Genomic DNA, 19,507 nt, shown 5'->3' on the forward strand with positions numbered 1-19,507 from the left:
ACACGCACTCACGGCAGAGCTACATTTGGGGAGAGCCAAGACTGGTGCCTCTCCCCACTGTATCCCCAGGCCCTCCCAGGGGTTAGGTGGAGAGTAGGTGATCAATAAAGCTCTAGAATAACCCCAGCAAAGCAGCAGCACACACGGTGGTTAAGGGAATTTGAACATCGGCTCTGCCTTTGCTAGTTAGCTCATTTGGGGCAAATCAGTTAACCTCTCATAGCCTAGGCTATGTATTGCCCCCAAGAGGGCAAAAGCAGATTCTTGTGGGTAAGGGGGATTTTGTTTTCTTATGTATAAAGCACAGATGTGCATAAACTGCATGAAGAGATCATGGTATATCTATGGCAGTAAAATTTCACAGCGCGGGATGATTGGGGGGTGGGGGGTGTCTGAGAAAGCTCCTTAGGGGTGCAAAAGTGAAAGAAGCATTAAGAACACGGGCCCAGGGGTTATAGCTCCAAAGCCAGACTGTCTGGGTTGGACTCTCAGCTCTAGGATGTTTTAGTTGTGTGGCCTAGGGCAAGCGAGTTAACCTGAGTCTTAATGTCCTCATCTATAACGTTTGAATAATAATATCTACCTTATAGAACTGTTTTAAATAATAAATGAGTTAATATGCTTGGAATAGGGCTCAGCATGTAAGTCCTCAGCAAATGTTTACTATGGTTATTATTATTATTATTATTATTATTAATTGGCACTTTTTAAAGCCTAGTTCAAATATCATTTCCTTTTTTTTTTAAGTTTTTTAAGTCTTATTTATTTATCTTGAGGGCAGTGGGGAAGAGCATGAGCAGGAGAGGGGCAGGGAGAAAGAGGAAGGGAGAGACTCCCAAGCCTGCTCTGCTCCATAAGCATGGACGGAGCCCGAGGCAGGGCTTGAACTCATGAGTGGCGAGATCATGACCTGAGCTGAAATCAAGAGTCGGACGTTTAACCGACTGAGCCACCCAGGCAGACATCACGTCTTCGAGGAAGCCCCCGAACTCCTCTCCTCCGAGCTCCCCGTGACTCTCTCCTAACCAGCTCTGCCAGCCCTTTGTGCAGAGCACTGGAGTTTGGCAAATATGTGAAGTTCAGTTTCCCTTCTGGCTGTCGACTCCTCATGAGCATAGGCCCTGCCCTTCTGTCTTTACCTACTGGGTCCTCTGTACAGTGCAGCAGGTTGTGCACCGCACAAGGACACCATGTCGAAGGGACACGCTGTTTACATCATACAAGTACAGGTTTGTATATCTGTCAGGACGATTTCCCAGAACATGGTGGTCAAGGGTATGGTTCTGACAATGTCAGTGCATGATGATTGCTCTGCAGGCAGCTGTGGATGTCTTGAGGAAGGAGTACCTTTTTCTAACTTGCACAGAGGCATGCAATGAACTATGGGTGGCCCTGCCTAGAAAGAAGCAAGCACAGAGTCTGCACATGGGTGCTCAGTGACTGCTAGCTGAATGGGTACAAGGAGGAGCAACCCAACGTCCCCTCCAACTCTCCCCACCCTCCCCCACAGCCCGCCCCCAACACATGCCACCTGGAGACCACTGTACCTGAGACCCTGCCATCCACACTGCCTGCCATCGCCACCAGGTGCTCCAGGACCTGCTCGCAACAGGTGGTCTTCCCAGCACCGCTGCGCCCCAGGGCCACGATGCTCTGGTCCCTCCGCTGGCTCAGCAGCGCCCAGTATGCCCGCTGGGCCAGGGAGCCAACGTGAGCTGGCAGGCCATCCCGGCGGCGCCTGGGCACCTGCAGGAAGACGATCCTCGACATCGGTCTTCCCACCCCAGCCGGTGCCCAGGGAGCACCCCAAGGCGGTGTCCCACCCCAGCCTCGAGCCCAGCCCACCCCTGCCTGTCATCCTACCCCAACCTTATCAGACAAGTCGAATTTTACTGGGAAAAGCCCAGCCTTGGGGTCTACTCCTGCCTCTGGCTCACCGTGAGCCCTTGGACAACCTCTGAGTCTACTCTGAACCTGGGTCTCCTCTTTAACCCCTAGGAGGCTTGTGTTAGCTCATTATTGGATAGTACTTGCCCGGAATGAGGCAGCTGGATAGACTGGCAAGATTGATTAGTGATGTCTGCCATGGAAACAGAACGAAGCACAGGGTAGATGGTGGTACATATGCTATGCATTGGCCATGACAGTTTTAGGTAATACCTGAGGCCTTCCACTCCATTCATCCATTCATTTATTCTTCATTCAATACACAAAAATATTATTGTGGGCACAGCGCTACACAAAACGGATAAAGGGAATCCCTACCAACCATGAGGAGATACCATTGTATACATATTAGATGGCTAAAAACAGGTTTTAAATTTTTGTAACACTCACTACCAAGGTGTGGTGAAGGCACAGAGTGACTGGAATGCCCATGCAATGCTGGTAAGAAGGACAAATGACACAGTCGCTCTGGGAAACAGTGAGAGGTACATTCATCATACAACCTGGCAATCCCATTCTTAGGTATTTACCCAAGAGAAATGAGCCGTTATGTCCACACACACACACACAAAAACAACCTTCAATGTCACTGGTCCTATTAAATATATATTCAAAGTCATCGAAAACTAGAAACAACCCAAATGCCTTGTAACTAGTGAACGAAGGTAACCAAACACCATGGTTTTAGCACTGAAGGTCCCATATCCCAGGAAACCCCTCTAACTGGGAAAACTGGGACAACTGGTCACCCTATTGAATGGATAAATCAGGGCACGCCGCATACAATAAATGGCCAATCGCTGCTGTAATAGGGATGAATGTTGAACGAATGCATCGTGGCAAGTGGAAGAAGCCGATTCAAAGGTTACCTGCCGTATGATTCCAATTACGTGACTTTTTCAGAAAAGGCCAAAGTATAGGGACAAAAAGAACAGATCAGTGGCTGCCAAGGGCAGGACCCGGGAGGCGGGCGGGGTGACAACCAAGGTTCCAGAGAACTTCTAGGGGGCAATGGCATGGGAACAGTCCTGTAATTGACGGTGGAAGGTGTTGCATAACGGTACGCGTTTGTCAGAAACTTACAGGACTGTCCGCTAAAAGGGGTGAATCGAACTGACTGCAAATCATACCTTAATAACTCTGCCTTAAAACAGCCCTGCCTACGGAGTCGAGCCTGCTTTCTGTTGCGAAGAGACTGATGAGAAACAAACGAAAGAATGAAACTATCCGGAGACATTTTAAAGCCTGAATGCGATCACCAAGGAAGGGGGTATTTAAAGAGGAGGGAAGAGGTATGGGGGGGGCAGGGCAACCGCCTTGGAGAGGTCAGGGAGACCCGCAAAGGAGGCTGAGGAGGAGAGGCCAGTGGGACAGACGGAAAAGCAGGACAGGGAGTCCTGGGAGCATTTGCAGGAGGAGCTTGGCCACACCAAACGCTATACTGAGGGTCAAGTCAGGGGAAATCAGAGACTTGAACATTTGGCAAATGAGTTTGGCAGCGTGGAAACCACCGGTGACCTTGACGAAAGTCTGCTTAGCGTGGCCTTGGGGTAGAAGGGAGGAGGGCACCTGGAGACAGAGTGGTCAGTGGAGGGGCACCAAGGTGGGCAGGGCAGCCAGCCCGGCCGGACGAGGACATCCAAATGTCCTGGAATGATAAGCAGGCGACGACTGGGGCCAGAAAGGCCCCACCTGCCCTCTTCCGTGCCTTAGCAGGGCCAGGGGCACAAACCTCAGAATGGCGGCTTTACCCCCAGCCTGCACCTCCCGCCTGGGGCTCAGGGCCGCCTTTCCTGCCCAAGACGTCCCGCAACAATAATGAATCCCTGTCCTGACACAAAACACAAGGTTCCAGGGCTCGGGAGGACCCCAAAGCTGGCCAAAGTGGGACCAGCCCCCACGCTGGCTGGACACAGCCTTAGGGCATGCAGCAGAGGCAGAGGGTCCTGGGGTCTGAGCCCTGGAGCCACCTCCCACTCTGGGAACACTGAGGTCCAGGGGAGAGGCCGTCCCATCTGTCAATCTCCCCAGCGGGCCGGAAGGGAAAAGGGGAATCCTTCAAACCCAGGCCCCTGTGCACACATACAGGTGCATGCGTGCACACGTGCCTTGCTTGTACGCACACACGCGTGCTCACAGGCACGCACCCAAGAGTCGCAGAGGCCCCAGCGACTCAGAGGTGTACCCGTCTATACCCCACACATTCACACCCGTGCTCACAGCCACGCAGACCTGCACCCCCAGGCACACACCCAGCTCCCAGCCGCCGCCAGGTGGGCCAGACTCCCAGTGAGAGAGGCCCCCAGCCCAGCCCCAGGTCCCACCAAGTCCGGCTTCAAGATGCCATCGCAGGTCTATGCTCCCACCTGGTGGCCATTTGAGGAGCCAGACGTGACTCAGCCAAAGCGTATAGAAGGTGGTTTCGGGTTTGGGTGTGGGAAGCTGGATGCTTTGAGGGGTTACAGGGGCTTGGGGGATCTCCTCACTCAAATTCTTTGTTACAGGGCGTATTCCAGCTCCTGGACATCCCAGGCTCTGCAACGGATGCCTCGATCCAGGATGGCCGGTGAGAAGCCGGCCTTACCGTGGGAGTCTGTGCTAAATCTCCCTCCCCGGGGGCTTTGAAGGAGCAAGACGAGCGACCCGGCATCTTGGAAGGCTCAGCGGCCTTGGGCTGCAGTAGCCCAAACGTAGCTCTCACAGCAAGGGAGGGGCGAGTGCAGGTGCCCTTATGGACAGCCAGGTCGGGCAGGAAGCAACGGGGGAGGGGGGTGTCCTGGAGAAGAGAAGCCTTAGAGGCAGACTCAGAGCCACTGTCCCTTTCTAAATGGACCTTAGCCTCATTTGGGGGCTACAGATGGGTTTGCCCCATGGTACTCCAGAGGGCGAGATGCAGCTTTTCATCCCCAATTGGCGGATGAGAACGCTGAGGCCAGAGAGGTGTCGTGGTCTTTCCAAGGCACTCGAGGGGCATTGGCAGCGGCTCCAAAGGCCTGCGACTTCCCCAGTCCTCCCAGCAGCACCTCCGTCAGGCCTCCCTGCCTCCTCTTTTGCCCGCTTTCCCCTATCCACCCAGGAGCCCAGGGGAGCCCTTTCCAGCACACATCAGACCATCTCACCCCTCTGCCGAAGATCCCCCGAAGCTGGCATCATGCTCGGAGCAACAGCCGGGAACATCATGACCACATAGAAGACCTGCTGCGACCCAGACCCCACTTGTCCTGGCCTCCTCACTGTCTCCTCCTCCACACCAGCTGCTCTCCCCACTGTTATCTTTATTACTGGGGGCCTGTCTTCCCCCTCGAGAACGGAACGCCCACCGGGGCAGGCTTATCGGTCTTCCTCCCTGCTCTTTCCTCCATGCGGGGCATAGAGGAGACCCTCTTGTCGGTATCTCAATCAATGGGACCAATGAATGGAATCAAAGAGAGAATCCGGCTCAAACGGCTCAGCCGTGGCTGCAGGCCCCGCCACCAGGTGGCGCTGAGAGATCTCCTTTGCTTTGACTGTCTTGACAAAAACTGGCCATTTCCACACTTGGCAGGGAAAAAAAATTAAAACAAACAACAGAAGGGAGGCTTCTGTTTCCCGAGGTATGTGGGTGTCTGGGACTCTTGAGTAGGCAGTATGGGGTTCAGAGCACAGAAAGGCTGGTGGCCTGGGTTTTACCCCCGGTTGTCCCCCTTGCTGAACACAAGGGCTGACCCAGAACATCTCATCTGTAAAACGGGGCTAGGAGAGGGCCCGATCTTTCCAGGTGGGTGTGAGCATTAGTTGAGATGATATGTAAGGTGCTGGAAGCAGTGGCTGGTGCAGAAATGATATTTGCTCAATATCTTGTGGTTACTATTGTGTGTAACGTCCCTGTTATTTCTATCCATGACTCAAGGTCCCCCTCGATGGAGGGGGGAATCACGTGGTCCTCGATGCCCCCGCGATGCCCACAATACCCCAGACCTTTTTATCTGGCAGGATGCTACTCACAGACAGGTTTGCAGGGGGCTTTGGCTGCCCTGCTCTCCCCTGAGAGGCACAGGGGACGCCCCCCTGGCCACGGCGAGCACATGTTCCCATGGTCCCCCTCACCTTGCCTGCAGAGGGTGCCGGGGGCCTCCGGGGCTGGAGGGCGATCAGGTCCGGCCCGGTGAAGGTGTGGGGCAGCTGAGCCCGGTAGCGGTGCAGAAGCGTGTTCAGGACACTTGATTCGTTGACACTGACCAGGGAGGCCAGGTCCTCAGCCTGGTCCAGCTCGGGGGGGTTGGCCTGTGAAGCATCACACAAAGTGTCCTCTGGCCTCCTGGGCCTCCATACCAGCACCACCACCCGTACGTGCACACACACACACACACACACACACAGCCCCAGTGACCTCTTCTGGGAGAGCTATTTGCCATAGACCAGGACAGAACACAAAGACTCTGGAGAGAGAGAAACAAATCTGTATAAAACTCGTTTGCCCTTTGCATAGTCTGAGAGCCACCTGTCTCTCTCTCTCTCTCTCTCTCTCTCTCTCTTTAGTTAATTTATTTGGAGAGAGAGAGAGAGAGAAGAGGGGAGGAGCAGAAAGAGAGGGAGGGAGAGAATCCCAAGCAGGCTCCATGACGTCAGCACAGAGCCCGACGCAGGGCTCGATCTCATGAACCGTGAGATCATGACCTGAGCCGAAACCAAGAGTCGGACGTTTGACTGACTGAGCCACCCAGGCGCCCCTGCCACCTGTCTCTTCACACTGGTCCTGCCTCCTGAACTCACTGCCCCAGGAGGGGACAGATTCCTGAGACGGACACAGCAAGATTCAGAGAGCCTTCTCAAACACTATGAGAAGGATGGTGTTCAAGAGTAGCTATTGCCTCCTCTCTGGGTCTTGCCAGGGAGCTCCGCATGTGTTCTGTGACCCTCGGGGGTGAAGGCCAATGGCCAAACAGCCCCATTTCTCTGACAGCCCATCGTGCACTGATCCCTTGGAAATATGCCCAAACTCTTCCAGAAGCAAGGAATGATTGCAGCTTCTCCTTGGGACGTCCCTTCTTTCCAGCCTCAAGGAGTTTTTAGGGCCTACTGCTCTGGGGTTTGGGCCAAGCCTGAGCTCTCTTGTGGGTCAGCCTTTTTGTCAAGGACACAAACCCACCGCAATAAAACCCCAAACAATAGTCCATCGAAACCTCGGCTACAGTTGATGACAAGCTGCAAATTTGGCTCTGAATTCCCTGGCAGCCAGGGTGAAAAGGAAAACCCGCCCTGTGGCTTGATCTGCAATGTCCGTAAAATGAAAAGCGGTCACGTTCCTGGATCGGGCAGAACGACAAACATGTTTGTGAATGTGCCTGTGTCAAGAGAACCCCGAGAGAGAGAAATGACCTCCTGACGATACGCCTCCAGCAGAGCAGTGAGTTCCAAGATGGCTTCCTTACAACTCCCTCCAGGGCATCAAGCCAAAGCAACCTGTGCAGTCAAGTGCAAGGAAATCTCTTGCAGGGGTGGGGAAAGACGGTGCGGGGCAGGCGGGGAGAGAGACGGAGGGCTCACCCTATGAACACACTCCTCGTCCACCTCCGTCACGGTTTTGTCAGCATCGATGCAAACTCGCACCCTTCCTGCCGGCAGGTCGGCTGTTCCCTCATCCGGCTTCAGGACAGTTGCTGATGACAGCCCCAAGAGAAAGAGAGAGAGAGAGAGACCCAGAATCCGAAGCTGAGCTGTCAGAACAGAGTCCAACGTGGGGCTCGAACCCATGCACCGTGAGATCGTGATTTGAGCCAAAGTCGGACGTTTAACCAAATGAGCCACTCAAGTGCCCCATGGACGCGGCATGCCCCTCACCCTTCCCCCCAGACTCTGATCTGGCAAATACGGCCAGCAACAGAGGGGGCGCAGGAAGAAAAGACTTAGACCCCCCCAGATGGGCTAACACCCCTAATTACCAAGAGTAAATCCATCCTTCTGAACCAGCCACACTTTCTCTGCCTCGTACCATCTGTCCTCAGGAGCCTGAGAGCAAAGATCACATGAATCAGGTGACCAAGGGGATGCTGCCCTCCCTCCGCCCCCACCACCCCCACCCCACCCCCTTGTCCGGAGTGAACCCTTCACATGGGAGTTTCTCATAGTGTGATCTGGGCCCACTGAAGTCAGAATCTCCCCCAAGGGAGGGCAAGTGGGGTGGCGATTATTTACAGGCAGATGCCTCGGCCCCACCCCTGGCCCCTGGCGCGGAACCGCTAAGACGGGGCCCGGGAATCTGCATTCTGAGCAATCTGCTATTTACGCAGCCCCGAGTTTGAGAACTCTGTGAGTAAACTCAGCCATGACAGGACATCTCCGTCTTGGGACCTCCGTCATGCCGTGGAGACTCTTACCCCGGGATTGGTGCAGTGGGGGCCCCAAGATCCCTACGCATCAAGGAGGATGCCCCCAGGAGCAACTCTTGCCCATCCCCCCCACCTCGGAAGGTTCCCTCCTGCCCCTCCCCCACTCCAGGGGCTGGAGCCCCTCACCTGATCCAAGTCTCTGCTCTGTCCTCCTTTGCTCCCCTCCGGCAGGGCCGGCCCCTCTTCACCCTCCTTCCGATCCTGAGGACTGTCTGCATGGCCCTCCAGAGCAGGTGGTCCGGCCCTTTCCAGCTCCGTCTCCAGGGTCTCTGTCGCGTCATCCACTCCCGCACGGGGCTCCCGGGCATTCTGTCCTCTGCTCTCTGGCCGGCCCTCCTTCCCAGCCGCCGCTGGGTTCTCCCTGCATGCACCCACCTCCTTGGGGGTTTCACAGCCCTTCTCTCTCTCCCCCCCTGCTCTACCTGCCTCCCCGGGCTCACTCTGAGGCCGCCCTTCCTCTCCTACCTTGGTCTGGGGCTCCCCTGCCTTCTCTGTCCTTCTCAGAGGCTGGCCTGCTTTCTCCACCCCTCCGGGAGCTCCCCCCACCTTCCCGGGCTTCCCCTGAACCTTGCTCATCTTCTCTGCCTTGACCTGAGGCTCCTCTGTCTTCTCTGCCTTACTCAGCAGCAAACCTTCTTTATCCTTCTTACTCCGGGGACCATCCCATTTGCTCCTGCTGCCCAGGGAGACTCCCCACTTTCTCACCTGGATCTGGGCCCCAGCGGGCTTGCCGTTGCCCCCCGAATCCTTGGAGAGGTTCCCCTTTGCCATCTTGTTTGGGGGGTCCCCTGCCCCCTTCTCTGCTGTAGCTGACCGTCCCCCTTCGCCTGGCCCCTCTCTGCCCTGGAGTTCACCCCCTTTCAGCCCTTTGGTCTGGGGGTCCCTGCCCCCTTTCCCCACCACGCCTTGCGTTCCTGGGTCCACAACGCCCTCGGTCTGGGTCTTCTCAGCCTTCGGGGCTGTGTCCTTAGTGCCATGAGTCCCTGGAGTCCCCCCCTTCTGTTCCCCTCCAGGGTCTGTGGCTGGGGGTGGGGTCTTACAGGTGGGGGCATCATGGGGCTGGGTCCTCTGCTCCGGCTTGGCTGAGTCCGGGTCCAGCTTGGCCACCATCAGCAGCACGTCACCCCTCCTCACACCTCTCTTGAAGGGCAGGGGTTTTCTGGCTGGGGTCCCACTGGGGCCCGGCTCCTGGGGCTTCTCACCATTGATGCTGGTCATCAGCACGGGGTCTGTGGGGCCGGCCTCCTGGCTCTCCTTGCCCGGAATGTTTGAGTTCTGCGGAGAGCCTGACTGGCTGCCTTGGGGGATTTGCTGGTTTCCAGATTTGGTGCCACTGTAGGACTTGCCCTTGGGTTGGCCAGCAGAAGTTTCTGGGGTCTAGGAGAGAGGCCATAGCCACACTTAGCTGCTCGCTGACCAGACAGCCTTGTCACTCAGTCACTCACTCACTCACTCACTCACTCATGCACCCAGCCATTCACCCATCCAGAGACCCCCAGGCACCGACGGGACACAGGACTAGACAGGCCCTGTGCCAGGCAGTGAACTGAACCCCAACACCCTGGACCTTGGCCCAGCACCTCAAAACCAAGCGAAGGAGTGGAAAGAGAGTCGACTTTGGAGCCCGACAGACCCAAGTTCAGCTTCTCACTCTGCCATTCGCCAGCTGTGTGGCCTTGGGTAAATGGCTTCCCCTCTCTAAGCTTATTTCCTTAACAATAAAATGAGTTTCGGGGCGCCTGGGTGGCTCAGTCGGTTAAGTGTCCGACTTCGGCTCAGGTCATGATCTCGCGGTCCGTGAGTTCGAGCCCCGCGTCGGGCTCTGTGCTGACAGCTTGGAGCCTGGAGCCTGTTTCCGATTCTGTGTCTCCCTCTCTCTCTGCCCCTCCCCCGTTCAAGCTCTGTCTCGCTCTGTCTCAAAAATAAATAAACGTTAGAAAAATGTTTAAAAAAAAAACAGCAATAAAATGAGTTTCATAATGGCCTACGTCACAGGGCGAGCGTTAGGGTTCGTGATAATGCACAGAAACTGAGCCCAGTGCAGAATTCGTCCTTGGTAACAGTAGCTCCCTCTGCTGTCATTGGTACTTTTGCTGTGTCGCTGCTATTATTACTATTATTTCTGCCTTGAGTCTTCCTGCTGGGCCAAGGAGAGGGAAGGGGGCTTGGGGACTAGAGCAGAGGACCCGTTCTAGTCTTGGCTGGGACGCTTTCCAGCTGGGTGACGGTGAACGACACCACCTAACCTCTCTGAGCCTCGGTTCTCCCTCCATGCAAGGCCAGGGTCACCTGACCAGCCAGAGTTTTGGTGGAGTGAGATGTGGAAAAGCGCTTTGGAAGTGGCAGAGAGCTGAACGGAGTTGTTGCGACTCTTGCCGTCCGGATGCACTCCCCATGCCAGGTGAGAGCCCTGGCATGTCCCCCATGGTCCTCCCCGGACCCTGCCCCCCTCGGTGGTCCTCCCCCCACCCCTTCTCCCGGTGTCCCGAAGTCCTCCCAGCCCACCTACCCCCCACCCCACCCCCTCGCCTGGCCTGGACATCTGATCTCCGACGCCCCCTGCAGGCTCCTCTCCCAGGCTCTTCTGCTGCCTTGTGGCGTCAGCCCCACCCCGAGTTTTGTCCTCAAACCAGCCTGGCTGTGGCCTGAACTGCTCACAGGGCCACCTGAGCCGCTGCCTGTACAGAAAGAGAGCTGGAGGGTGTAGGCGGGAGGTCCATCCTGATGCCTGGCTTCACCGCCTGCCCAGGTCTGGGTTCTGTGTCTGGGACCATGTTGGCCTCCTCCCCACACACCTGGGCCCAGGACTCAGTTTCTCACCCTCCTCTTGCACCCAAACCAGCCCCCAGATCATGTCAATTCCACCTGCCCGGCGTCACACTTTTGTCTCCCTTCCCAAGCCCGGGTCTGCGTTCATCTGGGCCACGGTCACAGTCCCCGAACTGGTGGCCTTTGAATCTGCTGCCACAGTCATTTGAAACCTGATCAAAAGATTTTGGCACTGGCCCCCAGACTATGGGAAAGTCATTCCCTGCCATCACCTGGCATTCAAAGCCCTCAATGAGGAGTCACCACCCTCCATTCTGGCCTTATAGTCCCTGTGTGTCCCCATGCCTGAGCCACGCAGGGGCATCTCTTAACACATCTGATGCTTCTCTGCTTCCATGCTTCTGTTCACATCAGCTCGCTGCCCGGAATGTTCTTTCCCCCTCTTCACTTGCCGATGCTGTACTCATCTTTCTATACCCAGATCAAATACCACCCCTCTGCAAATCTGTGCCTGCAGGCCTCGCTCAGAACCTGTCTCACGCACCCCTGAGGTCCCAGGGCACCGTGCAGGTGCACCGTCAGCAGCAACGACCACATTCTGCACCCCAGTCTGGCTTTGACTTGTGTCTCTGCCCTGTTTCAGGTGGTGGAGGCCTCAAGGGCACGGTCTCCACGGCTTTGTCACGATGATGATGCTGATGGTAATAATAACAACCATCATGCACAGATCACTTTGCAGTGGGTCCTACAGGACCATCACACCCTACTTAACCCTCGTAAGAACCCACCAAAGTAGGTTCTGAACTCTGCCCCCATTCTACGGATAAAGAAGTGAACACAAGGCTATCAGGTGGCCCGAGAGACAAAGCTGGAATGGAAAGTCATACAGGCCTCTGGGAGTCTAAAGTCAGTGCCCTTAATTGAAGCATAGTCACAGCCTTACTTGTCCCCAGGACTCACTAGAATCTCCTGAGAGCTTTTTTCTTTTTCTTTTTTTTTTTTTTTTTTACATTTATTTATTTTTGAGAGGCAGGGAGAGACAGAGTGCAAGCAGGGGAGGGGCAGAGAGAGAAGGAGACACAGAATCCAGAGCAGGGTCCAGGCTCTGAGCTGTCAGCACAGAGCCCAATGCGGGGCTCCACAATCCTTGAGATCATGACCTGAGCCAAAGTCAGACGTTTCACCGACTGAGCCACCCAGGCGCCCCTAGAATCTCCTGGGAGCTTTAGGAAAACAGTGATTCTGGGGTGCCTAGGTGGCTTAGTCAGTTGAGCATCTGACTCTCGATTTCGGCTCACGTCATGACCCCCAGGGTTGTGGAGTCAGGCTCTGCACTGAGATTCTCTCTGCTTGTGATTTTTTCTCTCTCCTTCTGTCTCCTTCTCCCACTCCTCATGTTCTGTCTATCTGAAGAAGAAGAAGAAGAAGAAGAAGAAGAACGATGCTTTGACCCCAATTGCAGACAGTCAGATGGAGTTGGCCTGGGCTGTGCCTGCCCCAGTGATTCCAGGGTGTAGCTAGGACTGAGAAAACCTGCTCTGGTGCCCATGGCCTAGTGGCTCAGTCTGACCTTCTCAGGGCCAGGCAGGACACAGCCTTGGAAAGAGGATTGGCTGCACTTAGCACATCTCTCCACTGTCTATACCATTTTAAAAAGTGAGTCAGTGCCTTATTTTCTAACCAAACCACCATAGCAGAAACAGTGACATGAATTTGAGCCAAACGAGGTAACCGGCCCTACCCTCCCTCACCCAAATCCTTTGGATTTTCTCAGTCACCAAAGCCTTCAGTCCGCTCTGAAGCCTTCTCAGTATACGGGGAGGAGGTGCCTGTAGAATCACTGGGGCCAAGAGGAAACTCACAGAGCATCCATTTTACAGATGGGCAAGCTGAGGCCAAAAGAGGGGAAGGGCTTTGGCCTGGACCACACAGAGGGGTGGGGCCAGAGCGAGAACCCAGCTCTCCCGACATTTGACGTGGGTCTCTTTCTGCCCCGTGTGATTCCAGCTTCTTCCTGTCTCTCACTGGCTCGGGGGCCTTTGGAAATCCAAGCCGCCTCTCTGAGCCTCGTTTTACATCCCTGCAAACTGGTGGCGGAGTCTAACGGCTCCGTGAAAGGATTAGATGGGGGCCAAATAAAGCAGTTGTGCTGGGGTAAGGAGAAAGAGTCTGGTTATTTACCGATCAGGACAAGAAAATCAAATTGGCAAGAACCAGCCAGGGCTTGCTGTGTCGCAGAAACATGTCCCGGGGCTGCCGTGCTCCAGCCTCAGGAACATCTTGGCCCAAGGTCCAGACACCTGTTGTGCTCTGAGGCCTGTCCATCCTGCATCTTGGCTCTGAGGCTCTGCCTAGGCCCTGGGGCGACAGTTTGTCCCCACCCTATGCTCGGCTCTGCTTCTTAACTTGTGCGCGGTGATGCCAGCACGGCCTGCGGCCTCATGGAACATTTTCCTTCCCAGGCCTCTGTGGCCACATCGGCCATCTTGCTCCCCAGACTAACCCTTTCCCAGGCAGCTCGCCAGCACAGTGAGCACACAGACTCTTGCCCTCGCTCTGCCGCTATCTGGTCTCATGACCTTGAGCAAGTTGCTCGACCCCTCTGAACTTCAGTCTCCACCTCTGCTAAGTGGGTATCATCTGATCCACCCCATTGCCGCGGGGCGGGGGGAGGGCGGGGATCAAAGGAGCCCACGAGCGGCAGAGTGAACCTTGTCTAGTGATGAACGGCCTCCAGTCACCTTGCATCGTGATCCAACAGCAGCCTACGGAGGTTGACTTTGGCCCTTGCTTATGCCTGGGTCAGGCAGGGGTGGGGGGCCGAGCCCGTCCTCCCTGGCATCCTCCCCTACAAAGACGTGGCGGGGATGTGTTCAACAGCTGCTGCCGTTCAGCTGCCAGAGAACTTCTCTGAGGCAGCAAAGTCATTGTAATTGGACAGGTGCGGGCACGTGGGGGACCGGACAGGCAAACAACAGCTGAAGGGGGGGTGGGAGGTGGAGCTGAGGTTGTCACTGGACTGGAGCCAACTCCCGGCCGGGAGGCAACCAGATCTCTCAGCCCAACCCCTGCGGTATTCGCCCCACCTCAAGGGGGCGCCAGAGAGACCCGAGGCCATGGCCTGTCTGCCTGACAGCGATCCGCCCACGGCGCACTCCAAGCCCACCTGCCTGGTGTCCAGCCTCATCCATCCTGCCCGGGGTCCCTGGCTGAGCGGCTGGGGACAAGGAGGGAGGCAGCGCTGGCCGCCATCAGGGATAACTCTGCAAGGTCTTAAAGCACAGGGACTGCATCGTGTCCAATGACTGCTTCAATCCAGCAGAGCTATTCAGAACAATGAAGGGATTTAGTGGACACCAACCAATCAGAAAGAACGTCAGCTGGACTGAGGGACTGAGGTCCCTTCTTGGGCCAAGCACTAACCCTTTGATTATTGCCATGTGGCCATTCCAAGGCACTCAGGGGAGGGGAAGCTGGAGGGCACCGGAGCGGGGCTTGGCCGGGGCCGTGGCCGTTTACCACACGGTGTGGAGAGGTTTCAGGATTTTAACAACCGGTACACCTATAACCAGTAACTGGATATCTTTTCCGCTTAAAGTAAGCCAACTACACATCCTTAGGTAACATCTAGGTTTCCCTTTCTGCAAAAAGAGGGGTAAAACGATCCCCACCATTGTACATCAGCCGATATCCTTCATTCATTCATTAAACAAACATTTGCTGAGTACTCGCTATGGGCCAAGTTCTACGAGAGGTTCTCAATACAGAGTGGACGGAGAGAGAGAACTATTGCGCTTAAGGAACTGCTAGTCTGATAAGCCCCACGATCAAATATTTAACTATGTGGACCACAGTGAAGACAAACACAGAGGGTGCTGGGGGAATCGGAGGAAGGAGGGCAATGGGAGAGCTTTCCAGGGATGTTCCAGAGAGGTCCCATTTGAGCTGGGTTTTGAAGGATGTGTAAGAGTTCCATCGATCAACTGAAGAAAGGACGTTCCTCAAAGCGGGGAGAACAGGAATAAAGGCAGGATGACAAGTGGCTGGGGAGTCTCATAGGACAGGACGATGGGTATCGACAGGCACCTCGTCCCCCTTCCCGTGGGACCACTTACCTCTTGTTCAGGAGAGCCAAGCGCTGCCTGTTTCCTCAGTCTTGCTTCCTTGGACTCTTTCTCAGTCTCCCGGACGAGTTGCCTAATGAAGCCTCCTGGGATGACAGAGAACAGGGGAGGGGGCGAGGAAGGTGGAGGGCTCTTGTCCTCCTCCCGAATCTGTTTTGCAGAAGCAAAGAAGGAGACAGCTCCGTGAGTGAACCAGTGGAAGCAAGTGGCCCTTTAAGATGCTCGCAGTGGAACCCGGGGGAGGGGACCCCAGGGAGGACATACATGACTCAAGCGCATGCGTGAGCGGCCGTGGCAAAGCGGATGAGGTTCGGCGGGGCTCTGGGGGGTTTCTGTAAAAATCCAACCCTCTGGCTACAGCCCACTCCACTGACCCAGGGCTGTGGCTTCCTGATGGCCCTTAAACCAGGACCCGGGCCGCCAGGGGCTGGATGCTGGCATTCTACACCAGAAGCAGAGCCTAGACCCGAGCCGGCTGGGGCCAGGGGGCAGCGGAGACTCCTCTGTGAACCGCAGCGACCTTGGGGACTGACACAAGGCCACCCGCTCTGGCTGACCGGGGTGTACATCTTTAACCGGCATCACCGTGACTGCTCACGGAGGGGAGTGAAAACGTATAGCGCTTTCTATGGCGGAGCTATACCCTGGTTTAAATAAGCTCCCTATCAAGGTCCTCGGTGGGTGGCTGGCAAGGACCTGATCGCCCCAGCCCGGCTGAGTAACGGGGAATCCAAAGGAGGTAGGAAAGACGAGGAGACAAAGCGGAGTCCAGGGGATAAGGTAGGTTGGTGCAGATGTCCGTCCGGGGAGAGAGAAGCAGGGAAGTTGAGGGGCTGGTTGACCCCACGCCTCTCTCTCTCGATGGAGGCTGAAACCATGTCATGAGAGAGAGGGGAGTCTTAAGGCCCGCTCAGCAGATGCCGTCCTCGTGCGATAAACCAGATCAATGTGGGAGGGGCAAAGGCAACCAGGAGGCAGCCGGGGAGAAGCTTCTCAACCACCCCACCCCTCAGCCTTCCAATTCATCAAATCATGCACGATTTGATGAATGGGGGATGGTGGGGTAAAGGGGATGAATGGTGGGATGCGGGGTAAAGGAGATAGCAGGCATCAGAGAAAGAGACAGCCCTTCGCGGTATCTCGTGGGAAACAACAAAAGGGAAATGAATAACTTGGAAGAAGGGCCTGATTCCAGTTCTCCATGGTGACAGGAGGCAGGGACCCCAGAAAGCCATCCCCACGACACAAGTCTGGCAGCCAAGAGCTCTGCCTCTGTCCCAGCACTCATCAGAACTGCCGTGACGATCCAGACGGGACAGCTGGTCTACCCTCATTCCCCCCGCGGCCTACTGAGGAACAGGAAAAGACCCGGCAGTCATGGGAGGAGTTCAAGGAGTTCATGGACTGGGTTAGGGGGGCCGCGGCTAACCGAGCCGGCTCAGGGGAAATGGAAGATGGGACTGGATACACCACAGGGAGCAGCCTGGGCCACCCACGTTGACTTGCCCTCCAAGGGTCAAGTCGGCCCTGAGGATCCAGCCTGGGCCCTGAGTGTTACTTTCCTTCTGCTCCCACAGGGCGAGGCGTGATGAGATGGCCATGCTGAGACAGTGTCAAGGCTGAGATGAGATGACGCGGGGCTCTCTGCAGACAGCACGAAATGTGGCTTTATGGACACACAGGACACATAAGGTGAACAGACACAAGACTGACACACGGAGACACAGGGAGGGGTGGAGAGAAGAGAGATACAGGTTAGCTCTTGGACACAGCCCTGCTCCCGCCCCCGCTGACGCCAAGACCCAAGGTCACGTGGCTGGGCACGGCCCACTGGAAGGACCACGACCAGCATGGAGGCCTCTGGCCATGGAGTGGACAGCGCCCCCCAGATCCTTTACCCTTAACCCTGCACTTTAACTTGTCATTGGGACATAACATATATCAGAAGAGGACCTAAGCATACAGCTAAGCGGCTATTCTACCCTAAAGAATAGACCTATTTAACCAGCACCCTGATGAAGATTAAAACATCTTATTTTATTTGTTACAAGTTCGAGGACAAGCACATCTAATCTATAGTGATGAAGGTCAGAGGACCTGTTAGCTTTTGGTTGGAAAGGGGCAGGAGGGAACTTCCTAGGGTGATGGAACTGTTCTGTATCTTGACCCGGGAGGGGGCCACACGAGTGCGTCGTATGGAAGAATTCACCCAGCTGTACAATTCACTCGCTGGATGTCAATCCTGTCTCAATTCAAAAATAAACCAAACCGGGACACCCGAGGGGCTCCGTCGGCCCAACGCCCAACTCTTGATTTCGGCTCAGGTCACGATCCCAGGGTTTCAGGATGGAGACCCGCGTCGGGCTCTGTGCTGAGCACTGAGAGCGGAGCCTGCTTAAAGTTCCCTCTGCTCCCTCCTCTCGGCTCATACACACTCCCTCCCTCTCTCTCTCTCTCTCTCTCTCTCCCTCAAATAAAAAAAAAAAAATCAAAATAAATAAATAAACTTAAAAAAAAAAAAAAAGAATGAAAGGCGAGCCTGGGGGGCTCAGCCAGTCGAGTGTCTGACTCTTGAGTTGGGCTCGGGTCATGACCTACGTTTGTGAGATCGAGACCCGCGTTGGGCTCTGTACTGGAAAACATTACAGCCCCCTGACCCTCCCTCACACCCCCGTCTAAAGTTACTCTCCCCCCCCCCCGCCCCCCTCAGGGCAACCACTCTCCTGACTTGTAACACCATAGAATAGTGTGTTTTTCTTTTGTGAGGGCACCGCGGGCTCCATAATTGGATCACGCGTGTTAGGAAAGGACAGGGAACCAAAAGTATTCATTGGGCTGGTGCTTTGGGGGAGACGATTTAGTACATTCAGCATCTGATTGAGAGGCTTGCCAAATGTTCATGACTTTTGACCTAGCAAAGGCCCCTTCTGGATAACAAGCTCGAGCAAGTGATTCTAAAGCAGAGAAGTTCATCACTGGGGGGCTGGTAGTCCCCAACCCCAGAGACACAGCCCGTGTGGCCAGGAACTAGAGGGGGTCGAGTAAACTAGAGCCCGTCTGACTTGAAGGAATATGCCATGAATCCATTGAGAAGGGTACGTAGGAAGCATTTTAGAAACCGCTTCACTGAGGCATCATTTCTATGCTAGACGGAAGACTCGCCCATTTGTAAACATGCAGTGATGATCTCTGAAAAGTTTTAGAGTTTTGCCACCAGAGCCTCAGTCCCATCACCCCCAAAAGACCCTTCCAAGACCCGCTGCAGGGGGCCTGGGCGGCTCAGTCGGCGTCCGACTCTTGGTTTCGGCTCAGGTCGTGATCTCACGGTTCGTGAGTTCAAGCCCCATGCCGGGCTCTGCCCTGACCGTGCAGAGCCTGCTTGGGATTCTCTCTCTCTGTCTCTCTCTCTCTCTATCCCTCCCCTGCTCACTCTCTCTGTCTCTCTCTCAAAATAAGTAAACTTTAAAAAGAAGAAAAAGGCCATTTGCAGCCACTAGCTGTGTGCACCCTCAGCCCCAGGCCACCACTACGTCTCTGTCTATGGCTAAATTGATCGCCTTTTCTGGACATTCTCTATAAATGGAACCCTAGCACATGCGGTCCTTTGTGCTTCTTTCGCTCTGCATAATGTCTTCGAGGTTCGTCCGCACTGTTGTGCAGGTGAGCTAACTGGTGCTTTCTTGTACCCATGGATCACCTCTCGTTTATGGGGTCGGGATGAATGGCGCTGCTCTGAACAGCCACGTAAATCATCGCGCGCCTACGTTTCCATTTCTCTTGGGTAGATCCCTGAGGGTCGCAGTGCTAAGCCTACAGGGTGACGCTTCGTTTGACTGTTTAAGTCCCGGCCAGGCTGTCTTCCCAAGTGGCTGCACCGTCCCCCGTGGGCCACCCGCAGTGTGTGAGGCTCGATCGGGACGCGTGCTCCATAACACGGTGATACTGGAAGATGTCTGTGTTCCCTCGTAGAGATTAGAAGGCAGAGCTCAGCATTGCACGCACTAAACTCTCCCAAAGGGGCAAAACCCAAAAACGCTCCACAGAAAGCCAAGAGTGGAAGAAAGTACACCAAGGTCTTAAAGGAAGTGGTCAGGAGTGAAGGAGTGGGCGTCTTCTCCTCCCTCCGACTTTCGGCACGTCTGTGCCGGGCGTTGCCCTCGGAGCAGTGTCCCCCCCCCCACCGCCCCTCCCTCCCAGTCCCTTCTGGAAGATGCCCCCCTTCCCAGCTGTCAGAACCGCCATCACCAATGAAAGCCAGAGTGTTCATGGTCGGTCTGTGGGAAGCCTCTTTCCGTGACT

The 19,507-nt window shown here is 55.4% G+C and overlaps 1 protein-coding gene across 3 annotated transcripts in view; it reads right to left on the bottom strand.

Moving 5' to 3' along the window:
• MYO18B (myosin XVIIIB) overlaps positions 1–19,507 on the bottom strand; it is a 255,506-nt gene that overhangs the window by 223,577 nt on the left and 12,422 nt on the right. For all 3 annotated transcript variants that reach the window (XM_027050907.2, XM_027050908.2, XM_027050910.2), the window contains 7 exons: positions 16,771–16,916; positions 15,200–15,358; positions 8,442–9,692; positions 7,869–7,935; positions 7,474–7,586; positions 6,034–6,210; positions 1,548–1,746 (listed from right to left, as the gene is read on the bottom strand). In XM_027050907.2, coding sequence (XP_026906708.2) covers positions 1,548–1,746; positions 6,034–6,210; positions 7,474–7,586; positions 7,869–7,935; positions 8,442–9,692; positions 15,200–15,358; positions 16,771–16,809 — 2,005 coding nt within the window. In that variant the 5' untranslated portion in view covers positions 16,810–16,916. The remainder of the gene's footprint in view (positions 1–1,547; positions 1,747–6,033; positions 6,211–7,473; positions 7,587–7,868; positions 7,936–8,441; positions 9,693–15,199; positions 15,359–16,770; positions 16,917–19,507) is intronic.

This window comes from Acinonyx jubatus, chromosome D3 (assembly GCF_027475565.1).
Source record: "Acinonyx jubatus isolate Ajub_Pintada_27869175 chromosome D3, VMU_Ajub_asm_v1.0, whole genome shotgun sequence".
Lineage (NCBI taxonomy): Eukaryota > Metazoa > Chordata > Mammalia > Carnivora > Felidae > Acinonyx > Acinonyx jubatus.